Raw genomic sequence first — 17,446 nt, forward strand, 5'->3', positions numbered from 1 at the left:
CGTTGCGGAGCATGATCTTGCAGATGCGAGCAAATTATGGCCGGAGAAAACGTTATGATTGTGAGGACGCTGCCGCCGCTTCCATATCCTCCTTCAAACGCCAAAGATGCTCCTGCACTCCTCCTCCAGCCTCAGGCTATGGCAAAGGAGAACTGGTACTACTAGATTTGTTTTTTTTTTTGTTTTTCTTTAGAGCAGAACTGGTGCTAGATGGGTCCAAACCTGCCACCGTGGTTGGGCAAACTTAACCGCGGAGGCCTTCGGAAGCGTGGGCCGATGTAGTCTTCAGCCCGTTAGGATCTTCTCTCTTGAAATGTGGGCAAACTTAACCGTAGCAGCCTTCGGAAGCGTGGGCAGATCTAGTCTTCATCCCGCTATCCTTTCTCTTGAAATGTGGGCAAGCTTAACCGTGGAGGCCTTCGGAAGCGTGGGCCGATCTAGTCTTCAGCCCGCGACGATCCTTTCTCTTGGAATGCCCACGTACTTGCACTAATCCTGACGCAGATGCATTTCGATAATGCAAGCTTTCTTTTTCCCAGATCAGCCCACGGAAGGTGCCGAAGAAGCAGGCTTCAACCTGCACATGGCTTCAGAATATTACGGGTGGCAAACAGCTTGAGCCGCATTCTGATGTGATGCGCGTAGCCAAAATCAAGTCAAGTTGTGGACGACTGACCAAATCATGCGGGAAGACCTCGAACTTGGGATCAAACGTTCGCCATCTATATGCGAGTATTTGGCTCAATTTTGGTAAAGTAAATCCTAATCCAGATATGTGTACACTGGATATTACTGAGTCACTCTCCGATTTGGCTTAATTTGCTTGGTGTATTGCATTAATTTCTCGCGAATAATACAAAGTTAATTACCACACGATGCCCTATGCGTTTGAATTTTAGACCAACAAGAGTGCATGGAGTACTAATAAGCATCCATTATTAATCAGCAGATAAAAATTAACACTACGTCGAAGTGACTGCTAGCAACAAAGTCGTCCCCATGCAAACACACTTCCGTCAGCAGCACATGCGACACCCTAGCGGACATTTGAATCAATTCCCCTTTGTACGACAAAATTACGAGATGAGTTGACACTTGACACTTCGTGTACTTTCTCTTTTCAGGGAACTAGCTGCGTTTGTACTTTAAGAGTAACTAACATCGTATTGCTTGCAAATCCTGTAATCCATTCCGAAATGTGAATGGGTGCGTCAACTGTCAGCGGCGTCCAAAATAAAGCGCTGCCTAATTAACTAGAAAAATTATGTATGTGCATGCACATATCTACTACCTCCGTTCTATAATTCTTATCTCAAATTTGTCCCAAAATGGATGTATCTATTCTTAAAAAACGTCTAGATACATATAATATTTCGACAAAAATTATGGAACGGAAGGAGTACATTACTCTTCCGTTTCTTGTACTGCTTTTGATGCACAAATTTGGTCAATCAAACTTCAAGCATTTCCACGGCGTGTGTATGACACTTGCGCATGAAGCGAGAAAACGACCGATCTGTATGCACTTACGTCGAGTGTGCAGTGCGCTACAGCTCGAGGACAAATAAGAAATATTAGAACTACTGCCAACCAAGTCTAATTTGTTTCGAGTTCTAGCTCTCTGGTCAAAGGAGCCCTCGTGGAGAAATATAAAGCCAGGGAGCTAGCTAACCAGCTGAGGGTAGTACTCCCTCCGGTTCTAAATTGTTGTCGAAATATTACATGTATCTGGATGTTTTTTAAGAATAGATACGTCCATATTTGAACGAATTTGAGTCAAGAATTTAAAAATTTAGGATCAGAGGGAGCAACTCTGAGACGGGAAGTAGTGAGGTGGAGATCACAGCCATTGCATGTAGGAGTTATTAATTACATGAGTTTAATTAATACTGCTGTAATAGATTAGTGCAAATAGATTATAGTACTATCCAGTACATGATGGAGCCTAACCACTTGACCAAGTGTGCTTTTGATGCGCTGCAATAGCTGATTAATTAGGCAGGACCTATATGCACACACGCACGCATCCGTGGGTCACCCACCGATCCATCGCCTGTGTCTGTGGCTGTTAAGTTTGACCGGTGTCCAGAGCTGCCAATGGCGTCGCGGGATGACGATGCATGCATGTGGCTGTGCCAAGTTTATCCGTCTACGGTCATTTGTTTATCCGTTAAAGCGTGCTCAAGCACATGCGGCATGCTGTTTTGTCACACACCTTTGCGTGATCCCCAAGAGCCGCCACGCAGCGGGGAACCACTTAAAATATCTCTCTTGATCTCTTCGTTGCTTCTTGATTCGGCCAGAGCAGAAGAAAGAACCACGCTCAAATTTGTCTGATTCGGCCAGAGTTTTCTCCCTGTGGGACTCAAGTCCTGAAGTCCATATTACAAATCAAAACTAACCACAGAGCTTAAGTGTAATGTTTGGTTGCAGAATTTGGTGGAATGGAATGGAACCATTCCACTCTATTCAGAATGGAATAGTTTGTTGTTTGGTTGTGAAATGGACATTGTTGAATGGAATGGTTACATTAAGTGTTTGGTTGAGGAGATGAGATGGAAATGAAATGCAAATGATGTGCTCACCTGTTGGTTAGGTTACCCCTCAGACTAATGAGTATGAGCAACATTTCATTACATGATTTCAACACTAAGAAAAAATTGGACAATTTATATACATACATCAAAACATAATAGCACATAGTAAATTTGATCACCTCACTATACTCAATCATCAAACAAGGAAAAACAGACAAATTGAAACAAGAAAAGCTGAAAATTCATCCATCTGCTTCTCCCTCTGTAGGCTGTAGCACCCCCTGTCGCCAGCCTCCTTTGCCATGGCCCCTCCGCCGGCCTCCTCTGTCCTGCAGCCCCTTCGCGGCCTCCTCTGCCGGCCGCCGGCATTCTCTCCCTTCCGTCGGTCGCCGGCTGGGATCTCGTGGGGAGCGGCCAGATTTTGTGAGGTGGGCGCCACCGCCATGGATCGAGAGACGATGGGGAGACAGAGAGGATCGGGGAGGGGGTGAGGATAGAGGAGAGAGAGGAGGTCGGGAGTCGGGGCGTGATCAAGTTTTTCACTAGGACCCACCGGTTCCATGCGGAACAAACGCATTCCTCCGTTTCCGAGTTATCAGTTAGTTCCGCATATGAAAGGAATATTCCTCTTTGAGGAACCAACTAGTTCCATTCTACTTCTCAATATTATACAAACCAAACACACGAACCACACAAAAATCTAGAACCGTTTCATGACATTACACCATATTCCACAAACCAAACACAACCTAAATTACTCACATAAATTTTAATGCCATAATGCGAAATACGGCCACCAAAACTGATAAACGAGTCTAATGTGGATTGGTCGCTACCTTATGTCCTCTCGGTATGGGTTCCTGTAAAAGATTGGAGGAATCTTTGGAGCAAGAAAGGAGGAAGATGTCCCGTAGAACTGTATTTGTATTGCGCGAGCAGTTTAGTACAACAAGTTGTAAAATGGAAGCAAGTAGTACAATAACTTGATTTGGGGTGGGGGGCGTGGTGGTGGGGGGAGGGGGCATGTGGCTTGCCGGTTTACTTGGTCATTTTTATGGAAAGCCCTGCTCTCCGTTTCGTTTATTCAAAAAAAAAAACTCCGAATCAACTCCCCCGTTCCAGTGCATGTTCTTATCCTCCATCTATAGCACCAGAGATCCAAGAAACCAAAACGAGAAACGGAAGATCTTAAGCATACGCTTGAGGCTGTCGTTGGTCTGCTGCTACTGTTGTTGCTGCATATGCTTGTGGTTGTCGTTGGTGCTCTTCTATGCCAGCAGTCGTGCCTTGAACTCCTCAATTTGTTGTTTCTATTTATTTTTTTCCAATTTACGGTGGTTAGAATTGTGATGCCCTCAAGCACTGGAAGGGGGATTTGATTCAGAGTTTTTTTTTAATAAGCGAAACGGCGTGGGGTACTGTACCGCCGACACCATTTTGCAACTTGCTCTCTTAGACTTCTCGCGCAGTACATGTTCTTGTGTACATCCAGTGTTATTGCTTCTAGAGGAAGCGAGCTGGCGAACGTGTTGAACTCCTTCGGCAATTCTAGTGACTGTATTTCAGGGCTCTTCACGGCCTCCCCCGGCATACCGGACCACCGGACTTGTAGTTTTCTTTTTGTCTGTGTACAGTTTTTTCAGTTCTTTTTCTGTTCCCCCCTGGCGTTTAGGTTTTGTAAGACTTGGACATTTTGGTCCCTCTTGTAATGAAAAATGACAGCACACTTAGACATGGGTTCGGAAAAAAAGAATACTCTTATTTCCGCTTTGGAATATTATCTGCGACTAACTAGTGCAATTCCCTACTCCTGTATCTCTTCTATCCTGCGTTCCCAAGCCCTCAAAGAAGAATCTAAAATTTTATGTAGAATATGCAATTTTCCCCAACTGTCCGGAACACGTACTTTAGCGGTCAGAAAAATCCGGCAACCTTATTAGATTCAAACAAAACAGCCACCAATATTCAATGAGCAGAGTACTCGAAATACAAATCTTCGATGATAAGTGCACCTAATAATGGTAGACTTCTTGACCTTGACTAGCAACACTTACTTAGTTACTTGTCCTGCCCGAAGCACCGTTTGTGGAGCTGTCATCACACAGAATCTAGCTCAGGTCCTAGTTTTCTCTAGACGAAGAGTACACCACTACACCAGAGTACTAGACCACTTGCACTGTAGTTAACTGCTCCACGTACATAGTTTAATGACGCAAGGCATCACGATGACACTCGCAAGCATTTGTGAACAATTCAAAAGCTACATGGCCTTACGTGCAAAACACCCATGCTGGGGGGGAAGGCCCAAACAAAACGACCTAACACTTGTCGAGATCCGAGCCAGGGTCAGCCCGGTCAGGGGTAGTCCGTGTCAATAAACATTCGCAGAGGCCGGACAGGGTTGACTTGCCACAACAGCCCCTTCCACATGCAGCAGATTGCATAGATCGCAAACTACCTCTAAATAATAACCAAGTACCATGCCGTAAAGATAAACACAACTTGCTTATTATCGTCTTTTCTTGCTCCATCAACCGCGAGGAGACTGACGGTCGCGTGATCGGCGAATGGGAAAGGAAGAACAACACGGCAACGAACGTACCTGCTGCTGCTGCTGCTGCAGCAGCATGTGGCCACCGCGTTTAGCGACAGACTGCAGCTCTGCAGTGGCTTCGCGACTTGCGAGAGGGGAAAGGGCAAAGCTAGCCGCGAGCGTTCCCACGCGCCGCGCTGCTTCTGCTTCCCTTCATTTCTTAGCTACCAAGGCGAGATTCTTCTTCCGTCAATGCGTCTATGCATTGGTCTCAAAAGTCAGGTTACCTCTCCGGATTTTATTTTTATTTTTTCTCTGCTCTCCACCACTCCCTCACAGTTGCCCTGAGCGTTCTCCAGTCTTCTGTGTCGTAATGTGTGGTGCATGCTGCTGTGCCAATTAACCACCACGTCTCCTTTCCATCGTCCTCATGCTGGCGTATGTGTCCACAGAGGGAAACTTCCCTGAAGGAACGGTGGGGACACCGGTGAGGTAAAGCCTGGCTGTGTTGACAGATAAAAGAACTTGTGAAAAGACAGCACTGATTCCGGCCTCAGAGCTCGGTATAGTATGCAACAAAAGCTGCGTAAGAGAAAAAAAAGCAAGAACCGAAAAATAACCGTCCCTGTGATGTCGAGAGTAAAAAACAGATACCGCAAACCTAATCTGAATCCGATTTTTTTTCGGTGAACCGATTTCACGAGGCAAAAATCCGAACGTATTCGGGACGGAGTTCGGGATTTCTCGGTTCTGAACATCTCGTGAAAACGGTTGGACGGGCTGAAATTCTTCCTCTGCCAGCCCCGCCATGGCCGCCGCCCCTGCGCGCCCTGCTGAAAGGGCATTTCGATCGCTAATGAGTTTTTGTGTTAATGACAACATAACTTGTAGACTAACCGTGCGTCAAGTGTTTTTAGATTTGATAACTAGTGTTGTGACACGATTTATCACCCTAAAAAAGGAAAGAAGCGTATAAGGATTTACGCTTTTTTATTTTATCAAGTCGTAAGAAAATCCGTACTATAAAAAGAGAATTCATTTGGGAAAGTTTTGGGTGAATCAACTTCACGTACACAAATCTACTGAATTGCACCCACATAAAGCCTAAACCCAGTTTTGAGTTGAGAGTTGTCGTTATCCTGCTTTGACTGTCAGACTTTTCCAGTGATAGTCGGTACTACCGCCTAATTAGCTGGAGGTTCCGATGGGCGGAAGTTCCACCCTGGTGCCGGTATGGTACTGAAACGCTACTGGAATCCTTATGAGTAAAGCGGTAGGAGGCCGGTAGCAGGACGGAAGTTCTACCCCCTAGAACTTCCGGTCCACTATCGGCCCGGTACCGGGGTTACTAAAATGTGTCCTAACGGCTGGATTTCGATGGGGTATAAAAGGTGCTTTGTCCCCAACGGGTTTCTTGCCCGAGCGCACCCAGTTCATCCCCATTCTCTCACTCAAGAACACCAAGAGTTTCAAATCTCAAGATCTCTCTCCCTAGTGCATCCCTCAAGCCAATACTTTGAGGAAGGGTTGAGAAGAGCTCGATCTAGGGTTTCACCAAATCAAAAGTTGATTCCCCTCGTTTTCCTTGGTGGATTTTGTTACTCTTGGGATTTTGGGATCCCTAGCCGGAAGGTGTCTCTTCAAGCACTCCAATCTTGTGAGGAGGTGTTTAAGGATTTGGAAATGAGCCTCCAATTTAGTTGTAGATTCGTGCCCTTCTCCTTGTTTGTAAAGGTTCGACGTTCGCCTTCAAGGAAGCCATTAGTGAAACTCACCTCGCCTTTTGTGGTGTTGTGAGAGCTCATCCCACCTTTGTGGTGTGGTGAGTTGGAGAATAGAGTGAGCCTTCGTGGCGTCTCTCCCTTTGTGGTAGAGCACTCCTCCAAACAGAGACGTACACCGATCCCAATAGGTGAAACTCCGATGAAATTTTCGTCTTCCCGTGTGGTATCATACTTGCCCCTTTTACTTACTTGTTTACTTCATTGTGTATACTTTGCTTCGGATAGTGCACTTCATACTAGGGTTGCATTCCTTTTAGAGAATTTAGTGGACCTTAGGATTAAGTGTCTGTATCTTTCGAGAAAAGAAAAGTTAAAATTTGTTAGTCACCTATTCACCCCTCCTAGTCGACCACACCAATCTTTCACTTGTCCTTGCGCCGCCGCCAGCGCCCGCACCCATGGCCGTCGGACGCCTGGCTGCTCGTTTTCGGTTCAGTTTCGGTTTTGCGAGGACTCGGGGTGAACAGATACCGCATACTCGTTTTCGGTTCAGTTTTCGGTTTTTATTCTGACCGTGTTTTTTCAAAACCGAAAAACACTGAATCGCAGGTTTTTCAGCAACGGCTAGACTTGTTCTGACTAGACCACGTAGAGTAATGTACAGGAATCCTGCTGCTGTGACGACCGATGACTTTTGCCAAACGCCGCTGAATGCAAGTAGTGAATCAAGTGGCACATGTGTGCATCAGGGTAGTAATGTACCTTGACAACCGCATAACTTCTGTTCAAGCGTCGCCGTGTTACGACCCGAAGATGGAGCGGAGTCGCGGAGAAATGGCCCACGTCAGGATATTTATAACGTACAAACTACAAAGAGCAGGTTTGCAGCGCTGGTATTTCTCCCCTCACACGGTAATCCGTGACACGCGTTTGTATTCTGGGCTCTCGTCTCACGTGGTTTAAGCAAATATCTAACCAAAACGATGACTCACCTCAGGCGTGCTCTCCAGCAAGTGGGTGTCGGTCGTCCCTCGCACATCCATTGGAACCGGAATCACTTGTTTCAATTCGATATTTTGGAATTCACTTGGCTGGGAGTGGGTATTGCTGAAGTACTTCTTCCATTAGCTTGTTCCGTGTTAACGACCAGCAAGGGCAAACATTAGGTGGCGAAGCGACCGAGGAGCGCCTTTATATTCGCAACTTGTCTCCATGTTGCCGCTCGCAGATTATTGTTGAAAAAGACAGGCAAGGAGCGCAGGAGTCCCCCCCCGGCCCTGATCTCCTCAAGAGCCGTGTCTGCCGCGTCTCTTTCCGTACGTGGCGACCGATGGAGTCTGCCTGTTGGTGACTCGGCCTGGACCTCTTTAAATCAGGAGAAGTGGATCACCGCCTTACCAGGCATTGATCGTTTCTTGCATTTATCCCTTCGGTACGTTAGCGCTGTACGTGATGCTCTGTTTGCTAGTGTCAGGCCTGTAGCTTCTCATAGTACTCTCTAGATTTAGAAGCAAGATTTAAGAATGGGGTAACAAGTGAACAGGGGAAACAAGTGGAGTAGAAGGGCAGAAGGCTATCGATTTGCCGCTCGCGCCGGTGCATCTTATCTTATGGTAACCGGCGGCCGGCGCACCTTGATGCAAGATTCCACCGGCGACCTACCGTTTGCCTGATCTCTACCTTGGCCGGACAAAACCCCGCGTGAAGCCAACGGAAACACTCCGCTGCGTAAATCTGTCTACATCAGCCTGAGCTGGAGGGGGCTGACAACCCGTCGAAAACAAAACACTATGCCAGTACTGCTAAATCGACGGCAATGTGTTGCACATGTCAACAAAGAGATGATCACGCCGTGCATGCATGTGATTAAACAACGAACAAATGGGCATGCAAGTAGTCCTATCCTAGCTTAGCTAGGTGCTACTAGCTAGTAGCTAGCAGCAACCACCCACCTCGCTCTATCTAGCAACTTGTACGTGTTGTGTTGCTATCCGGCGCGAGGTACAGTATGCAAGCTGTAGGGCCGGACACTGCATTTTGTTTTGTTTCCATCAGATCTATTTGATCTTTTCTACTGGCGAGCATATCCCTGTAAAAAGGGACTGTGCCCTCTTCCCTGTTCCTTGATAAGTTTATCACATCTACAGCGGGAGATGTCCGTAGTGTGCATGCATGCGAGACATGGGCGCGCTCCCTACCCTGCCAGTGAGCCATCAGATAGATGGCTGATGTGCACAGCTTCTTTCAATGTTTCCCCGAATTAGCTGGCGGTACATGCATGCACCTGACACTGCGGTATGTGTAGTTGCACTACCATCACATCACAGCTCAGGGGTGTAGTATCAGAGAAGCCAAGTCAAAATGCTAGATATCTGGAAACCGACGAGAGCTAGGCAACATTAAAAATGTTAATAAGTAGTTATGTTCTTCTTCTTCCTTGTTAGTTGATCGGCGATCTAGCTAACCTTTCTAAGGTTTGCTTCATTGGTATAACACCTTTTGGGAGGAAAAGATTTACATCAGAGCATGGAAGAACAAGACAAATAAACAAGCTAGCGTGGTGAGATACCAAGGAGGGACTACGCTATCACCTGAATTATGCGAGCAAAAAAACCGCAACTTTCTAACGAGAAATCAAGCTACAATTAACAGCAGTTGCTACTACTCTACACTAGTGCGAGCTTTATGCATTGCTTCTTGAACGGCACTTGCGGGCCGGCCGGTTTCACGAAGTCCCTGGTAGTCCTCTTGCACCCGGCCGTCCCCTGCTCCGGGGCCGGCTGTATGGTCAAGTCAACGCCGAAGAGCCTCACGGGCTTGGCCACAGGAGCCGACTGATCCACAGGGAGGTCCGTAAAGACTGCGGCGGCGGCGGTGTTAGTACTGTTGGGCCGCAGCTTGCAGTCGATGAAGAGCTTGCTGTCTTCCCCGGCGCCGGCGACGGAGCGGTAGAAGCCGACGACGTCTCCGGCGTGGAGTCCCTTCTCCTTGACGAAGCGGCTCCAGCCCTTGGTGAGCACGTAGCTCTGGCTGCTGTTCCAGTACGAGTAGCGGAACCGCCACACCTTGCCGCCGGCGTCCTCGAAGTTGAGCAGCAGGCCCTTGCAGCTCTCGCCGCCGCCCCCGGCCGCGGCGGCCGCGGGGAGCTGCAGCGGGAAGTGCTTCTCCGCGTGCTGCTTCGGTATCACCAGCCTGTTCAGCTTGCCCACGTCGCTGGGCGTGACCGTCTTGTCGAACAGGTGCTCCCTTGCCGCGGCAGCGGCAGCCGCTGCCGCGGCAGGGAACGGACTTGGCGAAGAGTGCTGCCCGTTATGGCGCGAGGCGATGGTGGGGACGGAAGCAGCAGCGGCGGCGAAAGCGCGCCTGCTCTGGGCGAGCTCGTCGAAGTATGTGTGCTTGCGGAGCATGTCGACGACCTCCGCCTTGGAGCGGGAGGCGAGGAAGCGGAGCTCGGCGGCGTCGGCGGGGTCGGGGCTGGACTCGGAGAGCGGGCGGAAGTTGGTGACGGCGTCGCGGCCGCGGAAGCGCTGCGCGGCGACGTCGTAGGCGCGCGCCGCGTCGGCCTCGCCGGCGAAGGTGCCGAGCCACACGCGCTGGTGCCGCTCGTAGATCTGCGCGCCCCAGCGCCCGTTGGGCTGCGGGACGACGCCCTTGTACTTGGACGAGGGGAGCTTCCCGCCAACGCCGGCGCCCTGCTGCACGACACGGCCGGAGTCCGCCTCGGCGCCAGGCTCGGCCGCGTCCAGCACCGCGCTTGCGCCGCTGCCCATGCGTTCCAGCGGTGCCGTGGCCGTGGCCGCCGCGACCAGCGCCTTGAGCTTGTCCGTGGACGCGCCGCCGCTGTTGGTTTCATCCGCGAGGCAGCTGGAGCTGTCCATTTCGGAACACTGACTGCCGTGGAGTAGTACTATTCCAGGACCCAGGTACCTATGTGCGCTTCTTCTGTTGGTAAACGATGCTAGAACCTCGAATTGTAGGTGGATTGATAGTCGAGGGAGGGAGGCAGGAAGAGGCGTGGGATATATAGGATCGGGCCGGGCGGGCGGTGGGTGTCGTGTATGGCATGGGGTGCTATACTAATGTACCACACTCTGTGACATGATCCGCGTGGGCTTGGGCGTGGCTCATGGTTTTGCTCTGGTGTTTTTCGGTTGATTTTCTTTCTCTCGCTTTCCGGTGGCTGCAAACCATATAAAACTGTCGCTGCTGCGTTGGATTTGGATAGAAGTAGACGTCAACACCCATGGGCTGGCTGTGAGACTCGATTCAGACATGGATACATGACGACAGTGTGGCTCGCTGATGCCTCATGGGCTGGCTGGCTGGCTAGGCCAGCGTTGGTGTGTCAGTCAGCGAATGGGTTGGCTCAAGGGATAGATAGATAGATAGACAGTAGCGTGGTCGACGGAAAAGATTGTTCTTGTTGCTGATGAATGATGATGTGAGCTGGCTATCCGGCCGCCCATGGATCCCTTCTCCATTCTGCCTTTATTTGGCATTTTTTTTGGCATCAGGTTTGGGGCTTTCATTATTGTTGCTTACATGGTCGGGTCGGATATATGTGTTTCAGATAGATGGATTGCGTGTTGCCACTGTCGCGACGTTGATTGCATGGACTGGTGAGCCCATTTCTGGAAGCTTTTGGAGGAGACTGTCTGGATACAACTTCATCAACTGGGAAAATTCTTATGTTAGCTGGGGAGGGGAATGGTACAAACAAGGAACTAGAAACACCAAGGTGAATTGTCCATAAGCGACAGGGGAGTGATTGGGATCGACCTGGCAGAAAAGTCCAGTAAACGGGAGAGTTTTCCTAGCGTTCGAGGGAGCACCGCGTGTGCAGCTGGCCGGCCAGCAACTGGACACCACAGCATTGTTGGTCGATCCTAGCACTACACGTCGATAAGCTCTGTTGATTCTATCATAAAGCTAGTTAAGCTGCTAGTACAGTAGTACTACTCAGAAGAGATAATCTTTTGTGTTAAAGCGGTGGTTTGATAAGTCGGCGCACGCCAGTCTTAAAACGGGCAAGTGGGCTTTAGAATTTTCATGGGTGCGCTGGACGTTTAAACAACAGGGAGCGATAAATCTGGTCAGATTTGTTGCCACGCGACCCAGCGATGCGGCCGAGCTCGTCAAGTGGACGGGGCTACGAAGAGAAACAGTGGAGCAATTGCAGAAACATGCAACGCCGACTTGCAATAGTTGCAATGCTATCGCTAGCAAGCTGCAACTTGTCGCATGCACCTCAGAGCCACGCCGCGTGGAATTCCAGATGCATTACGTACGTACGGCGCTAGCTACAGTCTGTACCTAGCCGCGTGGGGAAGTTAAGCGCCAGGAAATAAAATACAGTAGACCGCGCGCGATGCATGTCGAAACCGGAGATTAGTTATTTGTGCGTGTTTGTTTTTACAGGGAAACTAAGAATTTGAATGGCCTGTTTGTTGCCCGGTTTTGGACAGATAAAATGGAAAGACTATGGGAAGAAAACCTTCCTCTAAGCCTGGTTCGTGTATACGTATCTATATCAATATATTAAATTGGAGTTGGTCGTGATGGTATGACGGCCGCCGTACGTCATGTCATCAAAACTACGGCATATATCTATAATCTATAACAATATATAAATTAGAGTTGGTGGTGATGGTACGACCACCGTCGTACGTCATGTCATCAAAATTACGGCATATATATTATATATAGAGAGAGATTAAATTGGAGTTGGTGGTGATGGTACGACCGCCGCCGTACGTCATGTCATCAAAATTACGGTCAATATGCCACCGCTTGTTATTTCTCTCGACCCGGACACCCCCAGCGCCCAACCTGCTCGATCCCCTCCCGACGCCCCACCCAACCTGCTCCATCGCCCCCGCCGCCGCAGCTCCCTTCCTCTCTGGCTACCAACCCCACCGCACCCGCCTCCCTTCTCTCCCCCGACCTCCTGCTCCTTCCTTCGCCTGGACATCACTGCTTTTCTCGCTGCAGTTTGCGGCCTGGCCACTCCAAGCATACCGACCCCATGCGAGATCCACCCGACGACCGCTGTCCGTAGTCCCAACGCGTGATCCCGAAAGTGGCCGTCGTTCGCCATCCACGCATGAGATCCAGTAGGTGGCCGGCCATAGTTCAACCATCCGGCGAGTCCTTGTTGTTTTCGTTTGTTGTGGTGCTTTATACCAATCGACGGATAATTCGATAGCTAATTGGGATGTACTCCCAACCTGATTGATGGTAGCTGCTATGGATAATAGATAGACTAGTGTTCTACCATGCACCGAATGATTACCATGTGCTGATTGGAAATTAGCATCTACTGATAGTTCAACTGCATGCTTGGAAATTAGCATCTTCTTTCTATGGGTTCCAGACTTTTGGATGTATACAAATTTGCTCTATGTTTTGAACTTTTGTATTGGATCTTTTCTTGTTAGAATGTGAAAATGTGGAACAGAATTTGAATGATGATGATTTATTAGTGCACGGGATCATCTTTTAAAGTGGTTGGGCCGTGGCACCGCACGGGCATTTCCACTAGTCTATACCAATATATTAAATTGGAGTAGGTGATGATGGTACGGACGTCGTGGTATGTCACTTCACCGAAATTACGAATCGGCCACCGTTGTCCCCACACGCCTTTTAATCCCGTCTCCCGCGGTCCTCAAGCACAGAAAAAACACATGTTGCCTAAAAAAGAAAAAAAAAACAACAGAGCCCTCCTCGCTCCTCCTCTCCTACGAATCTCAACCCCACCCGATTCGGATCTCGACAGTGCCCGCCGCCGCTCTTGGTCGCCTCCACCAGCTCGTGCGCGTCGGCGGCGTCCGTGTGCGGAAGGCAGCTGCGGACCCGTGGCTCCGTCGCGCGCCTCGACCGCTGCGAACGGGCGAACAAGGCTATGAGAGGGCGCATAGGTGTGTCGGGCAGCAAGTGGGAGCAGGCGGCCCGCGGGAGCGGACTGGCAGCAGGAATCTATGGACGGAGGCGGTGCGCACAAGCGGGCGGGCGCACAATGTTCGGTGGCGGGATGAATCGGGGCGGGGAGAGGATGAGTTTACACTCAGGGTGGATGGAGAGAATAGTCAGAGGGAGAGCGAGAGAAATTGGGGAAAGTTAGTTGAGAAATAAAGTAAGGAGTAGAAGTAATAGGAGAGCAGGAAGGCTGCTTTATACTGCCGCTTGCTTTATATGATGGATGCTGCTGCTTGCTGTCGTGATCGATATATCGATGCTTGCTGTTTAAATCATCATCACACGGGAGGTTGAGCGGTTTGGACTGATGGAAGTGATAAACGTTATCATTGCTACATGTTCTTCATTAGTCATGATTATATTGAGAATCACTTTATGAATTCAGCAAAAAAGTTAAAAAACGCTCATGCATGACTTTTCAAGTGTGGTGTATGTGAGAACAGTGATAACCTGTTGAGATAGAGAGCAAAAGGATTGAGCATGTGTCACTTTCTCTTTACACGAGATATAGAAATAATACATGTGCAAAAAAGAGAGACCAAAGTATAGCATAAAAAATAAACATATCATAATCGTTATATACATATGTGTCCATGAAACACATCAATATTTGATTTTATGTTTTGATACAATTTTTTGTTGTTCCGTAGCAACCGACGCGTCTTTTGCTAGTTCCGTATAATAGAAGGTGGCTCTTCTCATTGGTCGTCTGTTGAGGAGCGTGAATTCAACGGGTCATTGTCCAGGAGAAAAATATCTCACAGAATTATTTTCTTGCGGGAACTACATAATTGATTTGATTACAGAGAGAATAGTAGTATTGGGTGAGGGTTGACTGACTTTGTTTTTCTTTTATGGCCACCTGGTATATAGACTTTTTGCTGACTAAGTGATGTGCAGCAGAGGTCCGTGAACTATTTCCCTTTTTGTTTGTTGAGGAAACACAATGCACTACCAATGCAACGCCCGATAAATTCCAGAATAAATCCAGAAAAAAAATACTATCACCGATGTCAAGTCTAATATTTAAACGTATGTGACACTTTTTGTGGTTGAGATATTTTCAGTTTCGGCAACTATTTTCTATTCTTGAAATGGCCTTTGAACTGTACCCGGTGTTTTTGCTTTACTTAGGCCCAAAACTTTGATAAACGATGGCTGGACACAAAACGTACTCTTGGTTACTCATATAGGTCCAAACTAACCATTAAGTAGTTTCGGTCAATGGTCAACAATGCGCCAACTTATTTGAGTTTGAGTTAGAGTTATTAGTGAAATAGTTTGAGGATACCTTGCGCGCTTTACCTTTTAATCTTGGATCTACGTTGTGCCGTGTGCACCCCTTAAGGTTATCTAATTATATCATGGTTTACATGAATATTGAGAACAAGTAAAAACTCTTGGGCAATACTCCTCTGACAATTCGGTGTTTTACCACCTTGTCTTACTCCGTGACCTTGCAAACAGATCTAGTCGTCCACCGCCATCGGTATTATTCCAGGCAAAGGAATCAACGTCCTGATCAAGCTTCTGTCTAGCTAAGCCCAGGAGCATTACAAGGTCAGACGCCTCCTCATCGATCTCTTCCTCTGTCACCTTATTTTTCATATTCATCCTTCCTTCTCCTCTTGCATGAAGCACTCATGCTCGTGATATGTCACGTGAGTTCACTTGGACCTCGCTCAACTCTAAAGACATTTTTTTATTTAGATTATGCAAAAATGCATATCTAAATCATGGAAACATCGACAAAATGACTCCCTCTATGTGTTCATGTAGCAAGGCAATTACTAAATCTACTTTGATGACGTATCATGTGAAAACTTCTATTTTGTGAAAACTTGAAAACTTTCGATCATATCCATTACATCTCAAATAAATGGATCAGATGAAAGGTTCCATCACTGATCACTTAAATATATTTTATGAAAAAAACCCTCTAGTCCTCTAATCACAAGAGGTTTTTCAGAAAATATATTTAAGCGGGTAGAGTTTCACATTTCATCTGATCCATTTATCTTAGATTGAATGGGTATAGAAAGTTTTCAATTTTTTGCGAGTTTTTCACCTGGTGCGTTGTCGTCTGTATTTTAGTTACCTTTGATCAACTTATTTTGCATACCTTCCAAGTTTGAGAGTGTCACATGTAAAGTCTGCAGATTGAATCAAATGGTTTCTACTTATAAATTGGTTTCATCAAACGTAATATTTTCAAGTTTCTGCTTATAGCAAAGTGGAATGGAGTAAGATGGTTTCATCGAACGAATTAAATATTTCAGATATATGTGAAGCAAACTCATACCTCCATCATTTAAACAAATTTTTTAAACCGTTTCCCACGTTCTTCGGACCAAACATGCCGGTGTGAAACCATTCCATATCATCCCATTATGTAGATCTTGAAAAATTCAATTCTGTTCAACCAAACACACATTATATCGTCGATACAGTTACACCATTTTCCTTTTGCAAAACAAACAACAACTATGTCGTAAACGCTAAACAGTGTCAAGGATGGCGGCCGCGGTGTGACCACTTGCATGTGCATGGTAGACTGGGCAGGCGGATGAGGGAGGGGCGTGGGCGTTCACATGAAGTGTGGACCAGGCCGGCCTGCGGGCGCCAAGTGCATTCCCCCCAGAAACAATTTGCAGCTGCTGTCCGGTCTCGTGCTGACCGCTGACACTGGGCATCGCTGTTTCGGCTGCTGCTTTCGTTCCATGTCCATCTCCCGCTGCTGTTTCTATCTCTCTCTCCAGGGCTTATCTATCCATTCCATTTTCTTTATTCGGCACCCCTGCTTGAATAATGCAGATGTGCATGGGCTTGTTGTCCTTTAGGATGAGCGATTGAGCGTGCTCTCTTTTTTTAGCAGGAATGGGAGGCGAGATTCTCTCTGTGATTTGGCTGTTGGTTTTGCCAATTGTGTTCCAGATAAGGCGGATGAGATAAGTTAGCTGTCCCTTCCGCGGCCAGTTCTCGGTTCGGTTGGTCTCGGTTCGGTGAAAGTTCATCTGGCCTATGTGCTTAATGATAATATTGGTGCTAAGTAATCACTCCTTTGCATGTGGCTTAGTGGTTAATTTCTTCCTTTCCCCCTCCGCCTGTGTCTTGTTCACATGTAAAAGACGATGCTCATCTCAAAAAGTAAAAATTAAATAATGCACGCATGCATGCCTCTCCCTCCTTCCTTATCTGGAAAAGCTCGAATGATAACATTGCATTGAGCAGCTTTCTTTAGCTGCCGTAACGGAAGAGCTTGTGTGTGGGAAAGAGAGGGACCGGGGATCGAGGGACAGCCAGCTGATCGAGCTGCTGATGACTGATGTGGTAGCATCGTATAATAATTTGGACGGAAGCGAAAGAGCTCATTACTCATTAGCTATAGCCCGCGGCACATCTCGATTATCCATTCCGGCTGACGAATTCGTTCCCTTCGCGCGCAAAGAAAGCCACTGACAGCAACCTCAGGTGCTTAAACTGCCGTTCCGTCTGGCCGTGACCCATCCATAGATCCATGAGCGACTTAATTTTTCCTTCAAACGAAAACATATTATAGAACCGGTGGTCTACTTAATAGTTGGATCATGTGGCACATCTCGACTCGGCTATTATCTGTCGGTGTACAATTACCTGACTTCGTCAACCGAATCCTTCCACGATTCCAAACGGTT

The 17,446-nt window shown here is 47.7% G+C and overlaps 1 protein-coding gene across 1 annotated transcript; it reads right to left on the minus strand.

Moving 5' to 3' along the window:
- Positions 1–9,193: 9,193 nt before the first annotated feature.
- Positions 9,194–11,181, minus strand: LOC100824693 (AP2/ERF and B3 domain-containing protein Os01g0693400). The gene has a single exon (XM_003569555.4). The coding sequence runs from the start codon at positions 10,670–10,672 to the stop codon at positions 9,461–9,463; it is 1,212 nt and encodes a 403-aa protein (XP_003569603.1). The 5' UTR covers positions 10,673–11,181; the 3' UTR covers positions 9,194–9,460.
- Positions 11,182–17,446: the final 6,265 nt, after the last annotated feature.

This window comes from Brachypodium distachyon, chromosome 2 (genome assembly GCF_000005505.3).
Source record: "Brachypodium distachyon strain Bd21 chromosome 2, Brachypodium_distachyon_v3.0, whole genome shotgun sequence".
Classification (NCBI taxonomy): domain Eukaryota; kingdom Viridiplantae; phylum Streptophyta; class Magnoliopsida; order Poales; family Poaceae; genus Brachypodium; species Brachypodium distachyon.

Excerpts from the sequence above, each read along its gene's own strand:
- LOC100824693 (XM_003569555.4), bottom strand. The coding sequence starts at position 10,672 with ATGGACAGCTCCAGCTGCCTCGCGGATGAAACCAACAGCGGCGGCGCG.